The sequence below is a fragment of the Aphis gossypii genome, chromosome X (genome assembly GCF_020184175.1).
Source record: "Aphis gossypii isolate Hap1 chromosome X, ASM2018417v2, whole genome shotgun sequence".
Classification (NCBI taxonomy): domain Eukaryota; kingdom Metazoa; phylum Arthropoda; class Insecta; order Hemiptera; family Aphididae; genus Aphis; species Aphis gossypii.
The window spans coordinates 3,668,882-3,686,274 of record NC_065533.1 but is presented as its reverse complement, the minus strand read 5'-3'; the positions used below and the strand labels follow the sequence as shown (position 1 = coordinate 3,686,274).

General features: G+C 26.2%; 1 protein-coding gene across 2 annotated transcripts in view; it reads right to left on the bottom strand.

The window, feature by feature from the left end:
• LOC114126202 (calpain-A) overlaps positions 1-17,393 on the bottom strand; it is a 46,345-nt gene that overhangs the window by 17,858 nt on the left and 11,094 nt on the right. Inside the window, exon 1 of one of the 2 annotated variants that reach the window (XM_050205711.1) lies at positions 14,309-14,991. The exons of the other annotated variant lie outside the window; for it this stretch is intronic. Coding sequence (XP_050061668.1) covers positions 14,309-14,695 — 387 coding nt within the window. The 5' untranslated portion in view covers positions 14,696-14,991. Of the gene's footprint in view, positions 1-14,308; positions 14,992-17,393 lie in introns of those variants that run through there. 2 annotated transcript variants of the gene reach the window in all.

Sequence of the window (17,393 nt, the reverse complement as noted above, 5' to 3'; positions counted from 1 at the left end):
TACGATTAACGGCATTATAATTATGTACCTATTACTTTAATACAATAATATATTTAACAAACAATAACATTTAAGTAAGTACTTATAATATTATTTACTAAACTTATTATCTATTTGTATAAAGATTGTTTCTTTAACATTAAGTACACAAAACACTAACTATGTGTTTTGTTTTACTTGTTTCATTTAACTTCTACTACCTTCCACGCTTTAGTATGGCAAAATTACTATTGGTTATATTGTAAAAGAAAAATAGATTATAAATTTGCTTTTTCCATACTATAATATGAACTTAAATATTAAATACTTTCAAATAAAGTTCAAATAAATAAAAATTATTTTCGTAAGTGTTAACTATATCAATTATACGATCCATGGATTTTATGAAGTAATTAATAAACTTAAAATGTATTATGGATACAAATTAAAAATGATATGTGGTTGTCAACACTTGTATCATATAAAATATTTAATATTTAATGGGTATAATAAACAATAATGATCGTAAATGACTATTATTTATGTTTAATTTCTTATTGAATTCCATCGTTAAACAATAATTCGCGTAGTATTTTAAAGTATGATATTTCTGGACACGATTCTTTGATGTTTTACATTGGTCGCTATATATGGTTGTCACCATAATATATACATTTTAACTTAACATGGATACTGCACGAATATAAGATACACCTATTTGCGATACAGTGGTCACGACGACTGAAAAATGGGCAACTGTTCTTTCAAAACGTATCTACGCAGTATCAAATTTCTGTATTATGCAATTGAATTCTCGACAAATATAGACATGTTCCAACTTAAAGATTACATATTACCTACTATACATAATATAGTAAATATTATACATACAAAAAGATACAAATTACCTCTGTATCTAAATAAAATGTTTTGAATCACGATGTTTCATGTTTACAGTTTGTTTGTTTTTTCTTAGCTTACATTTTAATTTATTTGTCATAAATTTGCGTTATTTATATAATAAATAATAAAATATTTTTATATTTAGGTACATTATATCACTAAAATATAATCAATACCTAATAATTACTTTATTATTTCAAAACAATAAGGAAATATTAAAATACTTGAGTTATTTATTCAATTACATAAATATTTTATACCTAATTGATATCAATTTCAATCTAAATATGTAGGTACCGGATATTTCTAACGTATAAGGGTACTTATTTAATCAATCACCGTGGTTTTCATTAATAATTAATAAACAACACTGTACATATTTTGATTACACTTAAAGTAAAACGCATTTATAAATTATTCTGTTTTATATGAATTTATAATTATTATTTATTAAACATGATTTATGAATTAACAGCGAAATTAATGTTGCGAAAAATAGTGCATACAAGTAATTTTATAAAGTACTCAATAAACAAATAATTTATATTTATATTTAAAAATAAAAATTTAAATCAATTTAATTTACACACGTAATTTGATAAAAACAAAGTTAGAAGAATTAAAACATTTTAATGTTTAATATAAGATGTATGGAGAATGAATTGCATTCTGTCTGTAAGCCTTATACATTAATAAAACTATTTTATTTATACGACTTCTTAATTTAACAATTGCATATTTGTAAATATTTCGAAAATATTTATATCTTTAATTTACATGATAAAACAATTTTAATTGATTACTTACATTTTGATTACAAATACAATTATATAAAAATAAATACAAATAAGTAAGACATAAACGTATAAATTTCAATTTTTACTAATAGGTAAGGTAGTTCACTTAAATACCTACTAACAGCTGGTATAAATTAGTAATTACTATAAAATATTCAAATTAATTTCCGATGATTCAGACATCAATTATTATAACTTATTTACTTTATTAAACTGACTCGAACTGAACAATTTTTTATATTTTAAATAACATTTACATCATCAGTAAAATGTGCCATTAATTATTAATCCCTGTTTCCTGTACCTACCACTTTGCAAAAACGTTACGCATATAAAGTAGTATTAATATATTATATAGAAATAGAAATTAAATATTGTAACTTTAGAGAACTGAGCAGTTAGTAGCTAGAGAAATATTGAAATGCATTACTTGTGTTTATATAATATAATTATTTAGGTACCACTAACGCGTAGGTAATGTATACGAAAATACTGAATAGTTAATGTACATATTTAAATAACAATCACCTATAGAAAAAAAAATCGCTGAATAATATTATATTTATCACCTATTTATAATTCATATGTATATATATATCTTATTGTTTTTTCTACATTTATGCATATTTCACTCTTTCCTACCTTTATCATAGTATTATTCATATAGAACAGATTTTATTTATCTACATAAGTTATAGGTACTAGTATCCACTTTTTATTATTCTATATAGGTACATATTATTATCATTTATCCCATATAGAGATAAATAAAATTTGATATTTTTTAGAATAATTAAAAATTGTAATTAACTATTCACAAATAAACTATAAATATTAACTGGTACTAAAAATTAAATGAGATTGCAAACATATCATTATTATACAAACCAAATTATGCATGAAAAACGGAATTAAAATTTTTTTTCATTGATACATTTGCAGTTAATATATTATCAATGAAGTTCAACTTTCGACATTATCTTTTATTATCATATTAATTCAACTCAAATATAAAAAAAATGTACAGAATAAAACATATTTGAAAATTCAAACAATTATTTTTTACTCAATTATCCTGTAAAACTATTGTAATTTTATAAGTCCTTATCTGTTATTACAGAGTATTCATCTCGCTCCGCTAACTTTAATGCATTACACAGTCGTGTTATTATTCTATGGCATGTAACTAATATAAACTATTTGAAAGTAATAATAAATCATCGAATTTAAAAAGTATTAAAGTGACGTTCGTTTTCCCGTAATATGTATTATGTGTATTTTTTCTAACTAAGTATAATATAAAAACCCATAAAAAATATATTAATGTCAAAATATTCTATATTTTTTTTTTTATTATTATGATTATTATTAGTAGAAAGCTAAAATAATATTATATAATATGATTAATCTTGTTTAATTTAACCTCATCACATTTTATCTAATAAATAATTAAATATTAATAGTAGTTTCACTATAATTAAAACTTTTAAATTTAAATGGTCTTAAACAAGTAAAATACTTAAATACTTTCCAGTTAAATTTAGAATTGTTATAATCTTCTAAGAGCAACATAATACACATAATATTTACATATATTTTACAAAAATATAAATTATCAATTATTATATATAAATCTAATCTAAACAATGGTACAAACAAAAACAAAAAAACTATAATAATTTAAAATTTAAATTAAAAAAAATAAACCTTTAGAAAAGGTTTATATTTATTAGGTATTTACATTATCACGTGCCTATAAAAATGTTTTAAAAAATATAGTTTTAGTCGTTTTAAATGTGTTACCTGGAATATTTTAAGTTATTTTCATTATAAATTTTACAACTATTATTCTCTCAAAATTATACGTTAAGGCCAACACTCCTTTTTTTAATATAGATAAATAATTGCGGAATTAGAAATATTTTTCTATGGCTGAAATAGAGAAAAAAAAAATGAGAAAGACTATATAACACAATATGATATACGAGAAAATTAAAACATAATAAACCGTGTGGGTTAAACTTCTTTTAAACTTAACATAGTAAACACATATAAATATATAATATATTATATATTATGCACCGTTTCGAAAACAATATACGATGTTTATGGATCAAAATTCACGAATAATAGAAAACGTTTCTTTCTATTATCTATGTGAAGCCTCATATTATACCGCTACGTGGACTTAATTTTCGACTGAGAAAGAGAAAGCTGACCTGAATACCTTGTGCATATGGTAGGTGGATGGTAACAATTTTAATACAATACACTCAACAAAAATATGTCTCGAAATTTATAAGGTTCAATGGTCATACAACTCGTACATAATAATATGTATTTTGTACATTTTGTTTATTCAGATAACTTTTTCTTATTTCAGTTTATATTAATTATCAATCATCGATATAATAATAAACATATATTATAAAAACAACGGGCATATTAATATTGTTTTTAATATGCACACTGCCACACAATATAAGTTATTTTGCTTTTTGGGATAAGCGCAACATGAACCAGTCGTTCGTCATAATACGAATTACGTGTATAATATAAGATAATTACTCTATTGAATATAATAATCCTTAAAAAAATTAAAAAATTAAACTGGGATGATCTGAATTTAAGAAGTAACTTATAAAAAATTGATTCGAGAATGATCATTTTAAAACATAGACGGAACACGTTTCTAGAAATTATACAACCTTAATAATAATACTCTACATATGAAAAACTAAATAAGCAGTTAAGCAGCTGAGCTCGATGCTCGAAATAATTAAATGTGTTCTGATTTCGAATATTTGAATGGTCGTGTTTTCAAATGTATAATATAGTAAAACATTTTACGCCAAGGTAAACAAAACGAAATAACAAGTCGGTACCCAACACTATCTGTTACCTTGACTAAATTTTTCTGTGTTTTTACTATGCTTATTATAATATTATATTTTTACTATTATTAGAACATAGAAAATTAACATGTTTGACAAGGTTCATTAGTTTCAAAAAATGTCAATTTATTTCGTCATTTTAAGTGACAATGATTAGTCGAAAATAAGATTATATTTATTAGGAGATATTAGTGAATATCGATAGAGTTTAAGAACACATAATTACAATTTTAAATTGACATTAAAACCATAAGCATATAGATTATAAACTCAAACGACAACGCTTTTAGACTTTTAGTGCTTGCTATTTCTAAATAATATTATAATTTAATCAAATAGTAGTAATATATTTTAAATAAATACTTACCTACCTGTAAACGTTTTTCAGTTTTTAACAATTAAATTAATACTTAAAATAATATTTTTAATTTTATTACCTAATTAAATTATATGATATATTGCCATATTGGTAGTAATAAGTTATTACTTATTACATATATGTACCTACCTACTACCTACAATTACTTATTGACTATTACCTCTGCTATAACCTATATCTTACAAAGTCAAATCGTTACTCTGAAATTATCTACACTACAGTAATTGAAAATAACTATTTTCATTCTAGCATCATAATTTTACAGTTAAAAATATTAATTGTATATAATATATGAAAACCCACACACAGTTATATTGATCACATGCTAGAAATACATTTTAGGCGATCAATTCCAAACAAACGTTTTTGAATTTTTAAAATATAGATTACAAAAACAAATTTTTATCCTGTACTTTGCGTTCAACTGAAATTGCGTTAATTTCTATACACTATGTATACAGAGTGGATTTTTAAATCATCTTTCAACCACAACGAAAACTTCCACAAAAACGGGTTTCTGGATGGGAATTAATATACATAATATATTACTTCTAAATCAAATGTTTTTTTACTATACCAATTTGTCAATGTACACAATATTTTTATTTCAATTTTACATAAGTATATTGTTTCTGAAAAACTGAATTCGTTTATTTTCCAATGACAAAATATTGTATTATACAGGCAAATATGGATGTCATATATTACGAAGTTAACACAATATTATTAAAATATTAAGTTATAAACAGAGTCAACATAACGTATTTTCATTAACTTTAGTAGGTAATATAATATAATATATTAAACCAGTTATTCGTGGGAGTAGGTATTATGTGACAATAAGATTTAATACCCAGGTCATTCATTACTAATACAGTATAGTTTGTCAGTTTTGTCTATGTAAAGATTATTCTTATATACTACTATACATTATTATTTATTTTTACATTTACTTATATTTTAGTTACGCGAAGATCAGCAAATTGCTTCTTTAGACTAGGTACAATCGTCTGTTTTAAGTATGTAAATTATGAAATGTATTATAATAATTAATATTATAAAAATGTAATAATCACACACCCGCTCTCCGAACAGTGTGACGCATCTTGTGCGGTGACCTACCCAAGAACCAAGAAAATAGCATACATTATTTTTCTTATTATTATATATTTTTTTTCATCGATGACGTATTCCATCATAAAATAAATACACACTCCAAGACGCATCAATAATATTATAATGTATGAGTGTAATCGTTCAGATTTCATGGCCGTATTAATATACCTACTATACATGCATAACCCGCAGAATCTAAAAACCAATACATAATAACAATAAGTGTTAAAAATTCTAATCACTAAAATTTAAATTTCTTACACGAATAATACGTATGTCGTATAGTCTATAATTTATTTAAGAGGATATCAGTCCATCGTTATTATTGTCGGTACATTATTACGGGCATAATATATAATACACTGCTGCACTAACAATGTTAACACAACGAATCCGCGGCTCATAGCATTTCCTCATTTTATGGCAATGTGTATAATGGACGGTATGGTACAAATTATAAGAAAACAAACACATTATTAAATATAAGATAATGTTATGTACAACAAGTACGTAGGTATGATTTAAAAAAATTTTATTTTAGTTAAAAGAATAAACTTGTATGTCGGCCGACGATTAAGAAGTGTAACCAATTTAAGATTACATTGTTGTAATTTATTTTTTATTGTTTCAATATGTTAAACTATATTTTCTATTTATAGCCTATAGCCCTATAGGAGACTATAATCTGGCGTATAGGTATTAAGTTATACTTGAGAAGTGTAGATGGATACCTAGATAATTTAAAATTTAATCGATTACACAAAAACATTGTCCATAGTAAGCTATTTGTTAGATTCTTTGGAGTTATTGTATTGGTTGTTATAAGCCATGATATAGACTTGTTGATTAAAATTTCAATAATTCTTACAGATGTAACCAACATAATTTCTCTATTTTGAGTATTTTAGATTCTGAACGAATTGATGTATGTATTGACTATATACATACTAAAAAAACTATATCAATACTATTGATATGTCTGCAGTGTACACCATAACTTGTCGAAATAATGCTTCAATTTAAAACTTCAGGGGTAGTTTCCGATGGCAAAATGAATATCCTTGGTGAATTATAGAGGAAAAAAATAACAAGCTTCCAGTAGTTTTCAAAAAATACAGGAAAAACAACAAAAAAGTGACGGGAAAACGGGAATTTTTATGCAAAACTAGTTTTCGACAAAAACGATTTTTTTTATGGTTGTAACTCAAAAACGAATCACTGTAAATATTTGAAATTTTCACCGGATATTTACATTGGTGTTATCGAAAAACAGTTGAATTTTCAAAATATTTTGCTTATTTTAAGGCTATTTATAGATATTTGAAATAATCGTTTTGGTTTAGTTTTTTTTTTATGAATATCAATAAAAAATTTTTGGCTAAGTCAAAGTACTTGAAAATTTAATACAAAATTCCTCATGAGCTAGTCTTATAGTTATAGCGATTCAAAAATTGTAAGAATACTTGGGTACAATTTTTTTTGATTAGTACCTATTTGAAGTTTAAATATTGACAAAATTCGTAACAATCATGAATATTTACAGATTATAGGTAATATTGTAGTTTAACATTTATAAAAAAAATGTTTATAAGTAGGTAAGAGTTGAATATTTAATACAAGGTTTTAAACGAATATTAGTTAAGAGTAATCCTAGTTCTCCGAAAATAAACCTCATTTTATGTAAAGTTTCTTGTACAACCAATTCATTGACACTGTAAATAAATATTTAATTAATTAAATTAATTTCTCTAAATGAACATATAAAGGAATCTTAATCAATAATAAAATAATAAACTTGTATTTGATCAGTGTCAATAAAAACATTTCAATGTCATTGTAAATTAAATATAAATCAAAATATTTATTAAATAATAAGAACAGAGATACTAAGGGAATAAAATCACCGACGTAAACTAGATAACTTTTCTTCTGAATAAACAAAAAAAGCGCTATACACTCAAATAAAACAATTTAAAAATTTAAATACATATTCTTTTACAATAGATTTTTGTACTAAGTATAAGTCTTGTATTTTTTTTTAGAAGATAAATATATGCTTATATTACAAACAACATTTCAATCAATCCATGCATCGCAGAATATACAATACAGTTCATTTATTCAATACTTACACTGCAATTGCTAATGTAATTGAATATAAGATATTTAAATAAATTCTTTAATTAATTAAATTTAAACAGAATATTAATTTATATAAACATTTTTAGTACATACAATGTATTTTAATGATAATTAGGGCGAAAATACATTCACATTTTATACGTTTTAGCACATTCTGTAATTTAAAGTTATAATAAATTTTAGTCGTGATTAAATCAGATTTTATTTTATGGACTAAAATATTCTTAATAAAGTCACATATAAAAAATGTAAAATAAAGTACAAGATTTTATACATTTTATTTTAGTTTTGAATGAAAGTATAAAACCTCATTTTTAAATAAAATTAAGTAAGTAATAAATTATTACATTTAAAATGTATGATTAGAACCATATACCTCCTAAATATGTTTAAAATATAATTTATATACCTATCTATAAATATTAAAGTATAATATAAAATGTTTTAGTTATGAGTAGAAAACTTAAATAAACGACTTAACAAAACCAGTTACTCCTTGGATTTTTATAATAAAATATAAAAATGAATTTTAAAAAGTCGTATGGTACATATTAATGTCACATAAATCTGTACATCATAACTCATAAGTTAATCATGGTATTATCATTATTATTTACAAACAATAATTTATATATATATATTATTAATTATTATATAAATATTAATTATTATATATTAATATCTTATTAGACATCATAAATAATACGATCAATTAAATCTTAGAATAAAAATCATAACACCATCACTAAATAAAATTTAAATGGGTAAGTATCAATAATCAATATTGTATATGAAATAACAAAAATTAATAAAATAGGAAAAATGAATAATCACTCGTACAGCAAAAAACCAATATTGTAATTAGGTGAAATTTTAAAGCCCGTTTCAATATTCCTAATTAATATATTCATTTTGTAAAGATTAGTAAACATTTAATAACATTGTTTTTTTTTTTTAATGAAGATGGATGAGTAAGGCTCGGTAGGTATGTTGAGCAATTCATATTACATCACTAATTATATAGTTTCGTCATAAGTACTTTGATACATATTATTACATTCAATTCAAAAGCAACCATCTCGTATTGGAAAATCAATTTTTCGTTAAGCTCAGAATATAAATATATAAAAACTATATGGTCGCTAATATTTTTGCAAATGTTCGATGGTTTTAGATACATTTTTCCTAACTCTAATCAAGAAATTTAAATTAATTTTTTTTAATTTATTAACAATCTTTAAAATTTTCCTCAGTATAAAATATTAATGTTATATTAAGTACACTTATCTACGTTTAACTATAGAGTAACTTAAGTCGATAATGTAAAATAATATATTTGATATGACAGATATTTATAAAATAAACTAATATTTATACACTTATCTTTAAAAATTATTAATACTATTCACGATCCACACCTACATAGTTATTAGTTATCAATTACCATAATATACTACATGTTTTATTATTCATTAACACATTCCTAGTCTGAAGAGTCATAACGGAAAAGGTTTATCATTGTACCAAATTTGTTTATACAATTTATTTATACCTACTTAAATTTTATGATTTAATAAACTAGCGTTATTTTACCTATTGTATTGCACGAGGTATTGCATAATATAACATTACAATAACACAGGCATATTATAGCGTGTAAGTCTAGTCAATTAGTTAATGAAAAACACGAATTACTGTAGATAACGATAATTTTAAATAAAATATTGCTAATGTAATTAATCTACATAATTTACGTATAATTTGAATACAATATAATATATCCTGTAAACTCTACGTATTTATAAGCCTACACAGATTTTATTATTTTGAATATTAATTAAAAATAAAGCAAAAATGCATTTCAATATACATTTTTAAGTCCCGATAAATAAATATAAAATTTAATTTAATTTCCTAGAGCTGGAGTACCGTTTTGAATTTGATAATTAGTGCATACATTTTTGTTAATTTCACATTTAAACCCACCTACTTACTTACGGGTTTTCGTGTATAGTGGGTTTTATAATTAAAAACAGGTGGGTAGAAAATTCGACAAAATTGAATTTTTCATTATGAACATGGTAATAATATATTTTAGCTGAATAGTTTCGTTTAAAAAAATGATGCAGCAGATTCATTAATTTTTAATGGCATCTTTATACTTTGGAAATGTTACGTTTAATAATATGAATATAATATTATATTGAAAGAAAATAATAACTGGATAAACTAAAATTCTTGTGCAGCAGAAATTTGATTAGGTACTCGTTTTTATACTAACCTTGTATAAGTTCTTATGTTAAATACTGTAAACACATATTTTTATAAGAAATTTTATTTACTAATGTACTACGTAATATTAAGCAATAATTCCTTAACTGTGATAAAAAAAAAAAAAATTTTACAGATTATTACAATTCTGAGTTGCATGAACAATTAATAAATATTTAATGTATCAATATTCAGTAGTGAGCTTATATGGTCCCATAAACATTAGTTAATGACCCATAAATAGCTCATCACTAAATAGTTTAAATAATCTTAATTAATTAAAAATATATTTTAATAATATTTTTTTTTATAAGACCCGACTAACTATTTGATTTTTTTTACCAAGGTGTAAGGGTGTAAGGGTAGATACTATAATTATAATTATTATAATCATAAGAAATGATGTAATAAATTCTACAGTTATACCTATAGTACAATCTATAGTTAAATTAAATAAGAACCAAGAACGTCATTGAAAAAACGTACCTGAGCAATACACCATTATTTTTATTATTTTATATACATATATTTATTTTTTATCAAAACAGTTAAAGCTGTGATGTTTTATTGCGGTGAAACTGCTCGCGGGCTCTGGTTTACATATCTCTTCGAATATGACGAGATAAATGTGCAAGCGCTTTGAAACGTGTTCATCCCACCCTCTCACTACAGGTTACTATACCATTATACATACTATCATTGCCATTTAATATTTACGACTAACGTAATTTTATACTTTTAAGTTTCAACAAATAGATGATACTTGATAATGTATAACCTTACAAAATAATACTAAACATTGCTTTATAATATTAGTTCACACTGTTCGCAGTAGTCAGTGGCATGTTAAAAGAGGAGGGGTAAAAGGGAGAAGTTGTCTCAAGTTTAAAATATTTAGGGGTGTTAATTTTTTTATGATAAAATGAAACAAAAGTTTAGTTGTTTTCTAATATACATATAACTTTTAGGTGAAATTACAAGTTTAAGGTATTGGAAATAATATTGCGGCGATATATACCTAATGTTTTCAACTACCGCAACGATATGCGTATCAATGTGTACCTACTTATACCTTTAACTTAAAACTTAAAAGCCATAGCGCCCAGTCCAATGCATTATTTTTCAGTATAAATTATATAAAATACACATACAGCAGTTAGTACACCTATAATACATCCTAATGTATAATCGTATTTTTGTATGTTTCCTGTGTTTTATAAATTCCATATTTAAGGTTTGAAATGTTTTATTTACAAATTACCTGCCTACATAGTAATTATTTTAATACACGTTCGTCTATAGTGAATAAAAATTAAGAAGGTTCCGATCGACTGAAAAACGGACGATTTCATTTAAATCCATTTTTTTGTTTTTATATCTATTTATTTTAAAACAATTTTTTATATATATATATATATATATATATTAGTAAATAATTATTACCGCTTCGAAAAAAATCCAAGGAAATAATCTATTAAATCGTGATGAATAGTACCGTAGCAGAGTAATAAAGGGTGAAATTTTAAAATTTGACAGTTACTTCCAATCGGCACCGACCCTATAGCTTATATCGTCGAATAAATAAAAATATTTAGTAGGTAAATCTGCGTGAAAAAAACGATAAAAAAAAATCGTAAAAAAAATTTTTTTAGAAAAATACAATTAGCGCCGGTTTCGGAACTAAAATTAAAAAGATCAGTAACTGGATCGACTATGAAATCTTTCGAGCAATTTTGTAAAAAAAAAATAATGTAGAATTTAGTTTAAAATCACGCTATCTGAACTTCTATCAACATTGCAAACCGTCGTTATCGATGTACCGTTATCGCCGTCCGAGTCATTCCTTATAATTATAAGAACAGCCGCCGCCGCAATTTAAAACATTATAAAACAATCTCGATACTTTCATATACTATATAATTAAAACTGGTATACAGTAGGAATCAATTGGTATGACCAACATATTTTACAATATTTTGTGATGACATTTACGAGCGTTTTAATCAAAAAATATACATAAACCGCAACTTTTGACGTAATTTTTGTTAAAACTGGCCCGTCGGTCCAAAAGATCTAATCACCGAAATTTAGAAAACTCAAAACATTTAATAACAGTAAAAAAATAATAATAGTAATAGTGCTGCAAGAGCCCACTATCTGTACTCGTAATGCATAAAAAAAAAATCCAAGCAAATGCCGTGCGTTAATGTTAGGTGCAATATTCCCCTCCATCACAAGACATGACGTGTAGGGTGTACGCCGAACCCGACGAATGAGCTCCTAAAGTAATAATTGTTCTTTTTATTTAAAAATACGTATTTTTTTATAGTAATGCCTTATAGTCAACACATAGTTGAGATTTATTTTTATTTATATATATTAGATAGTATATTGTATATCGTAGTAGTCACGCGGTAAAAACATGTTTTATTGTTATTGCGATCGTTGTAGACTGTTGTGTACGAATAAAAATACGACACACATTTTAGGTATGCCCGTTACAGAACTATGTAAACATGGTAAACATAGTTTTGTACTTATAATTTTAATGGGATTCGAGAAGTACTTACAGTTGTCGTCTCCGATTATTACGATCGGACATGAGATAATAAGATAACATTTTTCCTTGACATAAAAATAAATTTGAAACGAATAATGGTCATTCACATAATATCACATTGATTTTAAAATGAACCTAAACATAATATTGTTAATAAAACTATCGATGTGCTAATTGTCTGTTAAATCCGAGGTTAGATGACTAACAACTAAAAAAGTACTGCACCATTTAAAACATAAAACTCAATTATATTATATTCCTAAGGTACGCCGTCTTTATCTACATGACGCATTATACACTTAACTTAAAAGTTAAAAGGTACCCAAATTTATAAATTGAAGGAAAATCGGTTCAAATTACCATAATCTTTCAACATTTTATTTTCTCCGTGGGGTTCTATTTAATGGAAACGAGGGCCCTAAAATGCACTAAGAGGTGCAGTATACATATGACCCAGCTACACAGATAAAGCTATTAATCAACACTACAGACCACAAAAGGTAACCTAACGTAACCTTTTGCACGAACGACGGTAGATTTCTTGCTCCAAATGTTTTCCCACGTAATGAAAAACACTGTAGAATAAGAAAATATATTGACAACCAGGAAAACGTCACAAATGCCATCTAAAAAAAACGCCGTCAAATGAATTCGATACGTTGAAACAAAATTGTTATACCTAAGGCGATCCCAAACCGCCAACCGGCAGTATTGCAATGACTGCTGTTATTTGTTATTATTACTACTTACCGACTATTCACTAAACTAACCGCTCACTGTTTACTCGGAAAATATTGATGCGGTATTATTATAACAATATGTGTCAATATAACGAAACCACGTGAAAACAGCTGGCATGTTCGGGCCGTTCAGGGGACATATTAGACCTATACATAGACTTATGGCAGAGTCGCAGATCTGTTGTAGGGGAGAGGGTGCAAAATTGTCAGAAAAACTTAGCATACGACCAGGTCCGTAATTCCATTAATAGCGAGAGAAATACAGAGAGAGAGAGAGAGAGAGAGAGAGAGTGAATCTCAACATCAGAGATGACACTATATTAAGAAAGAGATAGCAAACACCAGCTGCTCTCACTGCTCTCGGGTCTCGTGAAACCGATCGTGCACGGCCGTCGACTATCTATTTTTAACAGCAATGTTGACGGCAAACAATGATATTAATAATAAACGAACGTTCGATCTGAACAACACGTGATGATAAACGAATAAAACGATACGCGCAGCCAATGTCCGCGGACGACACTCACCACTTTCAGATGTTTGAGCGACGGCAGGACGGGCTGCAGATCGCTGATGACCGACATTATCTTCTCGCCGGACAGGGCCTCGCTGCCGTTCAACAGGTTCATCACTTGGTCCTTGAACCCCTCCATCGGGGCGGCAATCGATAGCGGACAGAGCCCCCGCGGGTACAAACTGTGAGATTGACGGCAAAAATCGGACGACGGTGCGAAAATGCCGGCGGAACAGTGTTGTGCGATCGGCGCGGAAGACGACGAGGACACGAAGAGCCGACTGCCGTGCAACCGGTGGCGACTGACTGGCGAACGCGTTTCGGCGTAGGCACTAGTTGTTTGCGCCGCCGGGTCGACGGCCGAGTCCGTCGTTTCCCCCGTCCGCGACCGCGCGCCCATCGATAGCAATAATTCGAATCGGTGGGGATCCGACAGTCTAACCGATACGTTTCCATCGTCATTATTCGTTTCTGATATTATATTATTTATTATTATATTATCGTATTCGCCGGAGCATTCCGAACCGGTTGGGTTTTCGTACCGTCGAGCGTCGTCGTCCGCGGTCGCCGCCGCCGCGCCGGATGAACGAGTGGCGGCGACGGTCACTATTATACGTTTCTTATATAGTGCGCGCGCGAGACTATGCGACGGCCGTTGCCGTTGTTGTTGTTGTTGTTGTTGTTGTTGACGTCTGAGACGAGCCAGCCCTGCCGTCGCGTCGTGTTATTTGCAAGGCTGCGAAAAAAAAAAATTCGCTAAAAGACCATGGCATTTGCGTGCGTACTACACTTGTGCGCTGAAAAATATGAGATTATTTTTTTTTTTTTTAGAATTCGTTCATAATATGTCTTACCAATAAGATTGTGCGTTAAAGAAAGTATAAAATTACTTAATAAGTAATAACGTCTATTATAAAAAAAAATATTGTTTAAAGGAATGTTTGACAAAAGGTCGTTCTCATAATATAAAAAATAATCATACTATAACATCAGCTAATAAAGAACAAGCTGAAAATTGTGACTCCGATTTACATAAAATCAAACAGCAATGTTATTCATTCCATTTATTTAGAAATAATAAAAATATATCGGTTTTTAAATTGTCATAAATATTTTCTATATCCTATTACACCTACATTGTAGCTAATTATTTAACTTTAACTTATCAAATAATAATAACCAATTTTGATCATAAAATAATAAAATATAACTAATTTTATTTTATCTTATGAATTATGATGTATACTGTATAGTTTAAAAATATATAAATCTGTACAAAAAAAAATGACATAACATTTTTACCAAGTATTTATATATTAAAATTGTCTAGACATTATAAATATTTGACTCTTTTTGTACAACCTATTTATAAATATTTGAAATTTTTATGTTTGAGTAAAAAATCTTAAAAATATAATACCTCATAAAATATTCTTACTCAAATGAAAAATTATCGAAAATATATAGTTTTAGTTTTTTTTTTAATGTTCAAATGCTCTTGCAATACATTTAAATTACAAATGAAAATTCCTACAAATTAATCAAGTTCATCAAAAGCGTTTATTACTGAAGATTAAAAAAAAAGTTGTTCGTAAATTCATTTACATTTTGAGTGATTAAAATTCTAATGTTGACGATTTTGAATATTTAAAAATATAAAATAATAATGTATTTTCAGCTCAAATGATTTTTATTCTTTTGGTGTAGATAAAAACATAATATTCGTAAAACCTTGAAACTTTTCGTTACTGCGTGTAACATATGATAAATTTATGTTACCATTATTATTATTTATTACTAATGTGACAGTCACACTGTGTGTGTTCAAATGTGAAACAAGGTGGTCGACAGTCTTCAAATAATTAAGTACCTACCTATTTACAATGCAATATGTGTGTGTTTCAATGTGTAAGTGTAACCGATGGTTCTTTATATTTAATAGTTTTTAATCTCGTCAATAATATCAAATATTACATATTATATTATATTGTACGTCATATACATTTTTCAAAATATTTAAATTAATTTTAAACTATTAAATATATTCACACTATTCTACGAAATATCAGCATTGGCCTATAATTTATTATAATAACAACAAAATAGAATTTATTATAATAAGAATTTTCGTATTTATTATAATTATATTTGGAAGAAATTAGTTGAACTTAGAGAAAAAAAATATTAATATAAATATACTATACTAAATTTTATCATTCTTAGAAATAAGATTGACACCTAAATCTCCACTCAGTATTGTTTTTCATATTATGCAATAATAATTTATCATTTAATAAGAATTTAACACAATGGCCTCAACTCAATCACGAGATACATACACACGACACATCAAGTATACAGAAGATTTATTTCCTGAAGTTTTCTTTTTATTTGCAGTTCTACGCCTATTATATTTCATGAAATTAGAGCCATTTATTTTTCCCTAGCTTCAAGAAAATATTTTTAATCTTTCACCTATATTATGATCAATTATTTAATAGAAAATATATCAAACAATTCCCAATTGTTCTCAAAAACCATTAAAAATGTTACGATTGCGTCAGCTTTTAAATTGAATGAAACTTTATCCACGAAACTTTGTGAACACTTTTATCAAAATTATATTTGCAATACATTCTATAAATATATAGTATTTAACCAATTATTTGAAATCTAAAACTAATTTTTATAAAATACTGTCAATACTATAATGATTGAAGTATATTATTGTCAATTGTCATAGTTATGATCTATAACATCAATTTTATTAATTTATTGATAAAATATTATGTTTAGTATTACATCTACATGATGATTAAAATGCTGTTTAAAATCTTGTTTACTTTACCTCGACACATGTACTAGGCGGTAACATCTATACAATATATTCCAATAATAAAAAATAAACTAGACAGGTAGGTTTTACGATTTTATAAAATGTGAATAATAGAGCAACATACCGTGATATATTTTATTAATTATTAATCATAAATACTGCAGTACGAGAATGCGTCTACCGTGTGAAATACCTAGGTACTTATATACAAATTTACTGCAAGTATACATTTATAGCACACACGGCATACTCGACAATTACC